Source organism: Salvelinus alpinus, chromosome 2, assembly GCF_045679555.1.
Source record: "Salvelinus alpinus chromosome 2, SLU_Salpinus.1, whole genome shotgun sequence".
Lineage (NCBI taxonomy): Eukaryota > Metazoa > Chordata > Actinopteri > Salmoniformes > Salmonidae > Salvelinus > Salvelinus alpinus.
The window spans coordinates 52,839,941-52,852,392 of record NC_092087.1 but is presented as its reverse complement, the minus strand read 5'-3'; the positions used below and the strand labels follow the sequence as shown (position 1 = coordinate 52,852,392).

At 41.9% G+C, this 12,452-nt stretch overlaps 1 protein-coding gene across 4 annotated transcripts in view; it reads left to right on the top strand.

Moving 5' to 3' along the window:
* The window catches only part of chchd6b (coiled-coil-helix-coiled-coil-helix domain containing 6b), a 53,296-nt gene extending 44,515 nt beyond the window's left edge, over positions 1–8,781 (top strand). For 2 of the 4 annotated variants that reach the window (XM_071384418.1, XM_071384436.1), the window contains one exon: positions 8,439–8,781. In XM_071384418.1, coding sequence (XP_071240519.1) covers positions 8,439–8,462 — 24 coding nt within the window. In that variant the 3' untranslated portion in view covers positions 8,463–8,781. Of the gene's footprint in view, positions 1–8,398 lie in introns of all 4 variants that reach the window. The other 2 variants (XM_071384426.1, XM_071384409.1) reach the window with 1 other exon arrangement.
* Positions 8,782–12,452: the final 3,671 nt, after the last annotated feature.

The following is a 12,452-nucleotide window of genomic DNA, read 5'->3' as shown; positions in this document are numbered from 1 at the left end:
CTTGGTCTTTCGTTTGTTTGTTTGTTCATTTGTTTCGGTGTTTGTTCATTCAGTCATTCATTCGGGTAATTGGTTAATTCACTCCCCTTTCTCTATTCCCCTCCCCTGTATTCAGCCTTAGCGCCGTTGTTTCTCCATCTCATTCACAGTGGGTGTAGCAGTAACTTTACGAGTGGTATCAAACCAAGGATCACCATTCCATGAAAAACTGCAGTTCGGCTCATCTGTGGCCCAGTGGCTAGTGCTAACACAAGGCCTCAAATGTGTGTGTGCTTGCTTGGCATGAGTGCATCACATGCATGTGTGTATGAACACTACAGGATACAAATGGCCAACAGATTGCAGACACTGCCCCCTTTTGTCAATTCCCTTTATATGTAAGTGCAATAAGTGGACTAGGTTTGCTGTTACTGTTTGTCTCTCATGGGTTTCAGATGGTATTTATTCAGCACAATGACAGAGGAAAAAGACAGAGAGGAGGGAAAAAGAGAGCCTGTCTGCCTGTGTCTGTCTGCCGCCACTCATATGATAAATTCATCCCCGTTCAGGACAAGGAGCGCAGTAGAACACTCAAGCCAATACACACACGTGCTCTATCAGTCACACCACGACAGTATGCAATCCATACTGAAACCTATGAACAGCCATCTCCTTAATGTATGATTCTCAGTCGGGTAATTACATGTCATGTGATCAGGCCATTCATTTAGATGGGTGGTGATGATCTGTGTGACTGTAGGATGGTGATGAAGCGCATGCACTCACACGTACACACAGACACACAGACGCTAAAAGGTTCTGCATGGTTAGGACTGTGGTGGTCACGCTGGTTATTGTCAAGCAAATAACTGTCGGTCTCACGGTAATTGATCGTAAATTAACATAAACACATTTAGCATCTTCTGGATTCTACATACAGCCTACAAACCACTGATGCAAACCTTTGGAACATCTACATTTTAGAAAGTCTAATAAATCCATGTAATATAACCTAAACCTTCACAATAAAGTCATTATTTATTTGAGACAAGTCTATAGAAAGGATATTTGCTTCAAACGATTTGAGGGAGTGCCCACATGCGGCTATTCTGTGTTGAGCGGTTAACAAAGAAATAGGTTCTCCAATATGCTTAATTTAGAGTTATTAATAACTTTAGTTGTTCTACAAACGTTGGGCTGTATGTTTTGATTTTCAATACATTGTAAGGCTGCATGATGCGACTAATTTATGATCTGAAAAAAGTAGCTTGAAAGGCATGAGCTCTGCTTTGTTTTTTTGAGCAGGCTGTACACATGTCATCAGTCTCTCATTCACAATTTGAGAAGCACTTGATAATGCCTCGAGTTTCCCGGCAGCATCCCCTTTGTGTGGCCGTAGTGCACCCTAAAAATACCCATGCTTTTTGCAGCCCTTCTCACTGAGTGCTGCCTGCTCCGAAGCACCTCATCTCACACTCTCCATCACGTGATCGTGATGGAGAGCTGTGTGAGTGAGATGAAGTGCTTCGGAGCAGGCAGCACTCACAGGCTACAAGTGAAGACAGACACATCGGGGACGCAACTGCGAGCGTCCTTTTTCAATTCCGAGGTGCATATTGAAGATATTGGAAGAACTGTCCACATTTACTTTTCGTCAGCCAACAAGATGAGTAGGCCTTACGAACAGCAAAAGCACTAGCCTATGTCAATCTACTATCCCCATTTACAAAAGTTGACCTATTCTGTGCGAGAAATAAATATTCCAAACATAGTCTGGGATACGATAGATCACAAATTAATACAACCACTAGCATCAACAACAAAACATTTTTTACACAATGAGGCTGATGCAACAGAACGTTTAGCTTAAAATGTTTAAAAACTTTTAGGCTATTTATTAACATTATAAGTGCAGAAATGCGCACACGGCAGTATGCTATGAGAACAAATGTTCCATTAGGAGAGAAAACACCATTATCAAAAGTGACCGCAAATGCGATTATGCATGTAAAGGTGTATTTTTATGGTGAAAATGATCTTCCCCGAACTTGAAACTCACGTGCTGCTTATGTATGTCAGTTAGGCTCCACGTCCCTTGTAAAGCTGATTAAAGTGCTTAATTTTAAGAAGTTAGTTGGTCACTTTAGTTGTGATACAAACCTTATCAAAACATATAGGCCTATGGGCTAGGCTACATGAGGTGTGCGACTATGATTAGAAAAAGTCACACACAAAAAAGGCAATGTTTCTTGCCCTAAGCTGGGCATCATTCACAAGTGGTAATATATAATTCACAAGTGATAGACTAATATTGTCACCCATCAGACTATTCTTGATTTCATCTTGTCTTCACATATACTAAATAATATATGTGTGAAATTAGTTTTGATTTCGAATGGACCATTGTCATGCACCTGTCTCAAAACGGGCTAGGGAAAAAATGTCAGCTCTGCACTTAAATATCGAATGGAGGATGCTTTTCCTGTGGTTCATTTTCATGCCAACCAGGTAGGCTATACTCCTGTTGTAAAGATAAGCAACTTCACATCACTGGGGCCAAGCTTCCTGCCATCCAGGACCTATATACTAGGCGGTGTCAGAGGAAAGCCCTAAAATTGTCAGAGACTCCAGTCACCTAAGTCATAGACTGTTTTCTCTGCTACCGCACGGCAAGCGGTACCGGAGCGCCAAGTCTAGGTCCAATTGGCTCCTTAACAGCTTCTACCCCCAAGGCATAAGAATGCTGAACAATTAATCAAATGGCCACCGGACTATTACATTGACCCCCAGCTACTCGCTGTTAATTATCTATGCATAGTAACTTCACCCCTACCTACATGTACAAATTACCTCGACTAACCTGTACCCCCGCACATTGACTCGGTACCGGTACCCCCTGTATATAGCCTTGTTATTGTAATGTGTTACTTTTTATTATTTTTTACTTTTGTATATTTGGTAAATATTTTCTTAACTCTTTCTTGAACTGCACTGTTGGTTAAGGGCTTGTAATTAAGCATTTCACGGTAAGGTCTACACGTCGTATTCGGCGCAGGTGACAAATAAAGTTGGATTTTATTTGAATATTTGCTTAAAATATTTGGCGGATAATTTCCTAAAATTATCCTCTGCCATTGTCGCAAACCCTATTACTAGTATGTTCAACCTCTCTTTCGTGTCGTCTGAGATTCCTAAAGATTGGAAAGCGGCCGCTGTCATCCCCCTCTTCAAAGGGGAAGACACTCTAGACCCAAACTGTTACAGACCTATATCCATCCTGCCCTGCCTTTCTAAAGTCTTCAAAAGCCGAGTGAACAAACAGATCACCTATCGTCTCGAATCCCACCGTACCTTCTCCGCTATGCAATCTGGTTTCCGAGCTGGTCACGGGTGCACCTCAGCCACGCTCAAGGTCCTAAACGATATCATAACCACCATCGATAAAAAACAGTACTGTGCAGCCATCTTCATTGACCTGGCCAAGGCTTTCGACTCTGTCTGTCAATGCCTCACCTGGTTCACCAACTACTTCTCAGAAAGAGTTCAGTGTGTCAAATCAGAGGGCCTGTTGTCCGTACCTCTGGCAGTCTCTATGGGGGTGCCACAGGGTTCAATTCTCGGGCCGACACTTTTCTCTGTATATATCAATTATGTCGCTCTTGCTGCTGGTGATTCTCTGATCCACCTCTACGCAGACGACACCATTCTGTATACATCTGGCCCTTCTTTGGACACTGTGTTAACAAACCTCCAAACGAGCTTCAATGCCATACAACACTCCTTCCGTGGCCTCCAACTGCTCTTAAACGCTAGTAAAACTAAATGCATGCTCTTCAACCGATCGCTGCCCGGCCGCCTAGCTTCACTACTCTGGACGGTTCTGACTTAGAATATGTGGACAACTACAAGTACCTAGGTGTCTGGTTAGACTGTAAACTCTCCTTCCAGACTCACATTAAGCATCTCCAATCCAAAATTCAATCTAGAATTGGCTTCCTATTTCGCAACAAAGCCTCCTTCACTCATGCTGCCAAACATACCTTCGTAAAACTGACTATACTGCCGATCCTTGACTTCGGCGATGTCATTTACAAAATAACCTCCAACACTCTGCTCAGCAAATTGGATGCAGTCTATCACAGTGCCATCTGTTTTGTCACCAAAGCCCCATATACTACCCACCACTGCGACCTGAATGCTCTTGTTGGCTGGTCCTCGCTACATATTCGTCGCCAAACCCACTGACTCCAGGTCATCTATAAGTCTTTGCTAGGTAAAGCTCTGCCTTATCTCAGCTCACTGGTCACCAAAGGAACACCCACCCGTAGCACGCACTCCAGCAGCAGGTATATTTCACTGGTCATCCCCAAAGCCAACACCTCCGTTGGCCGCCTTTCCTTCCAGTTCTCTGCTGCCAATGACTGGAACGAATTGCAAAAATCACAGAAGTTGGAGACTTATACCTCCCTCACTAACTTCAAGCTTCGGCTGTCAGAGCAGCTTACCGATCGCTGCAGCTGTACACAGCCCATCTGCAAATAGCCCATCCAACCAGCTACCTACCTCATCCCCATATATATATATATATATTATTATTTTTCTACTCTTTTGCACACCAGTATTTCTACTTGCACATCCTCATCTGCACATCTATCACTCCGGTGTTAATTGCTAAATTGTAATTATTTCGCCGCTATGGCCTATTTATTGCCTTACCTCCTTACTTCATTTGCACACACTGTATGCAGATTTTCTATTGTGTTATTGACTGTATGTTTTTTTATTCCCATGTGTAACTCTGTTGTTTTTGTTTCACTGTTGTGCTTTATCTTGGCCAGATCGCAGTTCTAAATGAGAACTTGTTCTCAACAGGCCCACCTGGTTAAATAAAGGTGAAATAAAATACAAATAAAAAATATTATGAAAGTTGACAATAAATATAGTAGGCCTAGCGTATAGAAAGTGATGGGATCCTCCTTTTTTTAATAGAGGCCATCACTCTGTTTTCTCGCGCAATTACATAGCCTATAGAAATGTTGTGCAACTTGAGCTCATGGGCTCTCATGAAGTGTTTGATTAGATTTTCAATTACATTTGTGTTGATGTCAGAGTGATTAGAGGGACAATAGAGTGCGGAGTACCAGGCAGTTAGCAAGTTTGGTAGGCTACTAATGAACACCAGCAGCATCAGAGCTTGGAGAAGCCTAATTACCGTGACTAAACGGTAACGTGGAATTTGACTGCCTTCTTGAGTCGTGACCACCGGTGTGGCGGTAATACGGTCACCACAACAACCCTATGCATGGTTAATCCGACGTCTGCAGTGGCTGTGGAGCATTTACTGCGATACGGCCACTGCAGAAGTCAGGGCATTTATACTTCTTGCACTTCACTGAGCAGAGCTGTTGTCAAGGAAGTGAATCTGTATTTTTACTGGACCTCACACCCCCACCTACCGTCAACCAATCATGTCAATGCGGAGCTATGCAGAGCCCTCCGCATTGTTCCAAAATTTGGGAGGCGCACGGCGATGTGGTAAGGAGCTCAATTTGGCCCCCAATTGCGTCACACCCTCCATACGGTGCCTCCGACCACATTTTCAGATCAAGAGTAAATTGGCTTTTACACACACATGCTTCAGCCAATGGCATGTGTGGTGTCTCCTTTTCATCTGTCATCATCATCACTGTCTCCAGTCATTTTGACTGCAGCCAAGGTCACCTTTACTTGTGTGAAAGGCCTGATGGTCTCTCTCTCTCTCTTCCCACAGTACTGTAACCAACTGTTGTGGTTCAAAGCACTGTGAATGTTTTTATCTTAACATGTTATTCAGGACTGGTAACTTCTACCATTTGGATGTAATTGATGACTTACTAATGGTAACTGACTGAATATGTAACTTGCGTAGTATCTGATTTACTAACTGATTACAAGTGTATAATGGACTTACTATCTGATTCACTAAATTACTGACTATTTCCTGAATGAGTATGTGACTGACTGACTATCTGGCAGATTGGCTAATTGACTGACTGAATTAATACAGTGGGCTCCAAAATTACTGGCACCTCTGGCTGGCAATGCACAAACAATACTTTAAAAAATATAAACAATATAATTATGGAGAGAAACTCAAAATACCAACATGTGTGAAATACTGTACTTTATTAATGTTTCAATGGAACCCATCAAAATAATGTATTGATTTAATTCCAAATCAGTGTCCTCCAAATCAAGGTATCACAATGAATGGCACCCTTAAAGATTATTGCAGATAACATCTACCAAAATTAAACCAGGAATTAAATTCCACTTATTTAAGGAACTATATTGAGCCATTACATCACTTCCTGTTTCACTAGGGTATAAAAATGAGGTAACACGCATACAAATATCCCTTTGTCATCCAACATCATGAAGAAATCAAAAGAACTGGCAGTTCAAAAGAGACAGATGGTCGTAGAGCTTCATAAATCTGGTAATGGCTACAAGAAGATCCACAAATGATTGAATATACCACTGCGCACTGTCAGGGCAATTATGAAAAAAATTCAAAAGATATGGAACAGTTGTAAACCTCACGGGTAGAGGACGCAAATGCATTTTGCCCACCAGGGTAGGGAGGAGGATGGTGAGAGAAGCAACAAAATCCACAAGAATCACTGTGGAAGAATTCCAGGCCTTGGTGGCGTCTTGGGGTCACCAGGTTTCAAAAAGCACCATTAGACGCCACCTCCACAACCACAGGTTCTTTGGAAGGGTTGCCAGAAGAAAGTCCTTTCTGGCCCCAAGACAAGCACTTGGAGTTTGCCAAATGTAATTTAAAATATGACTGGAAGGTTAGATTAGACCAAAATTGAACGTTTTGGTTAGATACAGCATCGGCATGTTTGGCGTCGAAACAGAGATGCATACAAGGAGAGGCACCTCATACCCACGGTGAAATATGGTGGTGGATCAATGATGTTTTGGGGCTGTTTTAATTCCAGGGGTCCAGGGGCACTGGTTAAGATTGATGGCATAATGAATTCCACCAAGTATCAGGCAATTTTGGCTGACAATCTGGTTGCCTCTGCCAGAAGGCTGGGACTTTTGCCGTAGGTGGACTTTCCAACAAGACAATGACCCAAAACATACCTCAAGATCCACACAGAAATGGTTCTGTGACATCAAAATCAATGTTCTGCCATGGCCATCTCAGTCGCCGGACATCAATCCAATCGAAAACCTGTGGGCTGAGTTGAAGAGGGGAGTTGATAAGCTCAAACCCAAGAATGTGAAGGATCTTGAAAGGATCTCCATAGACGAATGGTCCAAAATCCCTCCAAATGTCTTCCTTAACCTCATCAAACGTTACAGGAAAAGACTCCATGCTGTTATCCATGCAAGAGGCGGTTGCACGAAGTACTAAATGAGGAGTGCCAATAATTATGAAACCTTGATTTTGGTGAAATTTATTTGGTATTAAATAATTGTATGGTTTTGGTTGGTTCCATTGAAACATTAATAAAGTACAGTATTTCTCACATGTTGGTATTTTGAGTTTCTCTACAATGATATTGTTTATATTTTCTTAAGTATTGTATGTGCATTGCCAGTCAGGGGTGCCAGTGATTTTTGGAGCCCACTGTAAATGACTGGCTGGATGGTTTGCTGGCTCTGACTGACTCAGAGAATCTGTTGTCAGTGCAGACGAGAGAAGACAGATATTGATTTTCCTTTCTATTATTTTAGTTTTTCCGAGAGAAAAGCCACAGTGAGTCCGTGAAGAGTGTGTGTGTGACTGCGTGCGCTATTGCCTATCAGCCTGTGACTGTACCTATTATCAGATAAGTCTAAAAAAGGATTGGATAGGTACTAGCAATAAGGCTATAACTCCCACCTTTGATGGGCAAGGTGGAATTGTCATTTTCACCATATTGCTTATAATATTTATTTCAGAAGTACATGGGGGTAGGGTTTAGGGGTTTATTGTGGATAGGGTGAGTATACAGTAGCTCATATGCAATGGTGTAGTGGAGGGTAAATGCCGTTGATGCATCTTTTTTTGATTTTGCGCAAACGTTTACCTACCTTTCGCATAAAAATGCATTCAAAGTATAGGGAGTGTTACTTTACTCACAGTGAACGGCGATCAGCATTCATCCACCTGTATTTTATGGCTAGCGGTTGTAGTGTTTGTGTGTGTGTGGATGTAGTCATTACTCAGTCTGTGTGGTGAGCTAGAGAGCTTTTGTTTTCTTTTGGAGTCTTGGCGGAACACCTATGTAGCATCCTCCTGTTTTGAGGTAGTGTGTAAGGGAGGAGGGGAGGACTACCAATTTCTTACAGTTTGAATGAGCGTGTAAGTACATTGTGAGATTGTGAGTATGATACCGTCTTTGTGATTTTGTATTTGTGTCTTTGCCCATGTCTATAGACCGAATGACTGACGGTCACTTGCTGTGCCTTGTCCACAGACCCTGCTGATAAACCACGGTTGAGAAAGAACAAGAAACCAAAGAAGAGAAGGAAGACGCGGGGGAGGAGAAGGAGAGCAGCACATCCATCTTCCCCCATCACTTTAAATCACCCTCCATTTTCTAGTCTAAACTAATCCAACTGGGCCCAACTCCACTCGGACTCAATCGAGCACTACCTACCACTATACCTACCCGCATGCCTTCTCTCCCTTTTCTCCATGTCCTTGTTTTGGAGTGTATTATCTTGATTTGTCATCTGTAGTGTATTATCTTGATTTATTTTGAAATTGCACTGGCACATCCTTCGGGGCTCAAATAAATCCTTCCAATCCTGACAAAATGAGATTGAAGATGGCTCTTTGTCGCGCTGCACCTCCTGACGTTAATGCCCCACACTCGGGGTGCCTCCTACCCACAATGCTCGGCTTGATTGCACGGTGCACATGGTTTCATTAAACAGCTGGCGTCCTTAAGCCGACTCCATGGAGATACCAAGGGAGACTGTGTGTGTGGGGGGGAGGGATTAGTTTAAGATTTATGGAAGATTAGTTAGTAGCTAAGAAAAAGTCATATTTTATAATGCAGATGTAGGATGTAGGACGGTGATTATTCTGGAGCACCAGTTTTCATTTCAAGCCTTGCATAGTTATGTTCAATTGGTAAGGTAAATGACCTAATGATATGGGTATCGGATAAACTCGGGGGTGAAAGAATGCCCGGTACGGACTACAGTCAGAAAGAAATAGTGGTACGCCGGTACAACATGAGCATATCACAATAATTAAAACAAAGATTGCAAAGATTTAGGCTATTACACCATCATTTATCATTACTGCCTGTCGGCAGCATGAAGAAATGTGCAAATGGACTTGAAAACCGGTGGTATAGTCGACGCTCCAAACTGCGGTGTGGATCGATGTACAATATTTTTGCCAAAGCAGAGATGATTGGCTGTGGCCAAGACAGACAGCAGTGGACCCATCAATCAAGTGAGGCTACAAATGTGCCTAATGACTATCACCGAATGACATAACACTTGTTGGTGTTTTAATAGACGTCTCTTTCCATTCATCATATGGCAGGTGCTGGAATTACTTTGGAGTGGACGAACGGGTGCAGGTAGCCTACTTTTTGAAGTGATTTGTTTGAAGACATCAGGACTGGTTGTGTTCATGCCACACTAAACGGTAATACATTTTTACAGTTAAATGTCATGTCTTTACAATTAGGCCCATTAAAAAAAAGCGTGCACACATAGGAGGTACCGTAACAGGTTTTTTTTTTAAATCGACTTTCACCCCTGGATAACCTGACACCATTGTGTGAGTGTTGGAATGACACACCTCTAGGATCGATTGTGAGAACTACTTGCTTTCTCTCCTTTTCATCTGTTTTCTACCCCTTCTTATTCCTTTAATATATCCTATTTTTTCCCTCAATCAATCACAGGTCCCCAACCCTCTCAATCCCTATGGCTTTATCCCCAAGAGTATACTAGTGCCACTACCTACAATACCTGCGTGTGTGTGTGTCTCTGCGTGTGTGTCTTGCAGCCTCATATTGTCCCTTTTCACCGTTACCATGGTTACATGCAGTGCGCTAGCGGCAAAGCAAGGTGTGGTGGAACCTTGAAGATAACCCTTAGGGTCACCCTGCAGAGAGGCTCAACTAGGTACAGCTGACAGCCCTATACAATACTGCAACATCCAACACACACTCACACACCATTGCTGAAATCTCACTCCACATACCCATTGTCTGGAAGAATTGCGTGTGTTTGTGTGTATGTGTCTGCGTTTCCACTCAAATTCACAACTACACACACACACACTAGGGTTTCCGGTATAAAAATGTGGGCCAGACATTTCACCGGAAGCATTTTAATTTACTGGACATTTAAATTTACCGGATCCATATGCATTGGTTGCACAACCTGATTAGGGCGTCCAACCACGGTGCTCAGAATGCCAGAAATCACATTTTGTTTATGGTAATTCATCTTAACAGGGACATGCAACTCGGATGCAATGGCTTGCGTTATTCTTACTGAATTCTGATGAGCAATTTGAAGATGTGAGGACACAGGCTGCGCGTCCATAAGGCTAGGGGAAGCTTTCCCTGAAGTAAATTGAATTAAATTGCCAAAATTATATAGCCTAAATAGCTTTCTCCTGTTTATACATAAATAAATAAAATAATTCAAAAATAAGCTACTACACCAGAAAGCATGATTTGACCAGAGGATCATTAGCGAAATGTGTTTTTTTCCCCTCTAGGTTAGATGTAGGTCATATTGTATTTGTCTCCCCTTTTCGTAGGCCCAAAGTAGGTTACCGTGTATTTTTTTGTCGTATTCTGGTAGTGTCTCCAGTCATATAAAATATATTATTAGCCTAAATTATGACTATTCAATCTAATCATCACATTAGGAATAGTAGGGTATTTTACATAAATATACGAATGGAATAATGGAATGCTTTATTATAAAGGTGAATTTGTATGGTGTAAATAGCTTCCACAAACTTGAAACCCACACGCACCTATGTTAGAATAACTGTCCACGTTTACTTTTCCACAGCCAACAAGACGAGTAACGAACAACAGAATCACTAGCCTATGTCAATCTACAAAGCAGTAGGCTACGCGCAAATGTTCGTTCCATAATGAAATTAGTGGGAAAACGCCATGTGATCGGTTTCACGTTAGAAATTTAAAAAGAGGGGATATCTAAATATGCAACAACTAGCATGGGTGGCTAATGTGACTAGGATTGTGCCTCTGGCTACTGGACAATGAAAGAAACTTGATTTGAAAACCAATAGAATATGAGAGAAAAATTTTACTTGTTCCAATGGCATATGGAAGTCTTTATAAAATAATTGCCTGCAGGCTTGGTTAGATTTTGTCTAGACTAGTTTGAAACGAGGTAAGATATTCCTCATCATTTGTAGCAAAACGTTTCAAGCTCATGTCTCCAGCTCATTGTAAAGTGGCGTGTGACACGCTGAAGCCTGCCAAGTTGCCTATGCACTTGATTGGCGAATGCGAAGTGCGCTTCAATTTACCAGTTGAGAAGAGTTATTTTTAATTGTTGCCATTGCTTTTTGTTATTTTACATGCAATTGCCATTAGAATTGTTGCGCAATGAATGGGCGCATGTTTTGAATGGGCGCAATGTTAAAGCGCGTGTTTCACTCCAGCAGCAACAAACAGCTGTTTGGTGAGCTGTAGCAGCGTCTCTGGCGCTAGCTACATCGACTGGTATTTCAATCAATGAATAGGCTAAAACGCATTATTTCGCAATGGGATTTTTTTCTCCCCTCAAGGACAATTGTCCTGCTACAATTTTATCGGATTTTTTTATATTTTTTATATATATATTTGTTTTTACAAAAGTCGGTTATTACCGGCTAATGGATACACGGACACACATTTCACCTCTAGCATGCGTTTGAGTTCAACCCCTATAGATGTTTGTTGCTGGAATCAGACTTGTTCTCTCTGCTACTATGTGTGATCAATTCCAGAGCACCAGAACAACAGTACTGCAGACTGGGAGTCAAACGGTAGATCAATAAATCACTCCTCACAGCTCCTGGTACCAACTAGTACTGTGATGGACTGTCAATCTCATCTGTGTGTGTGTTGGGTGGCACGTGTGCATGCATGCAATTTCCCTCATACACCAGAGATGAGCCTTTTGTACACCACATGTGTTGTCTGTATATTACATACATATATATTAAATATATACACTGCTCAAAAAAATAAAGGGAACACTTAAACAACACAATGTAACTCCAAGTCAATCACACTTCTATGAAATCAAACTGTCCACTTAGGAAGCAACACTGATTGACAATAAATTTCACATGCTGTTGTGCAAATGGAATAGACAAAAGGTGGAAATTATAGGCAATTAGCAAGACACCCCCAAAAAAGGAGTGATTCTGCAGGTGGTGACCACAGACCACTTCTCAGTTCCTATGCTTCCTGGCTGATGTTTTGGTC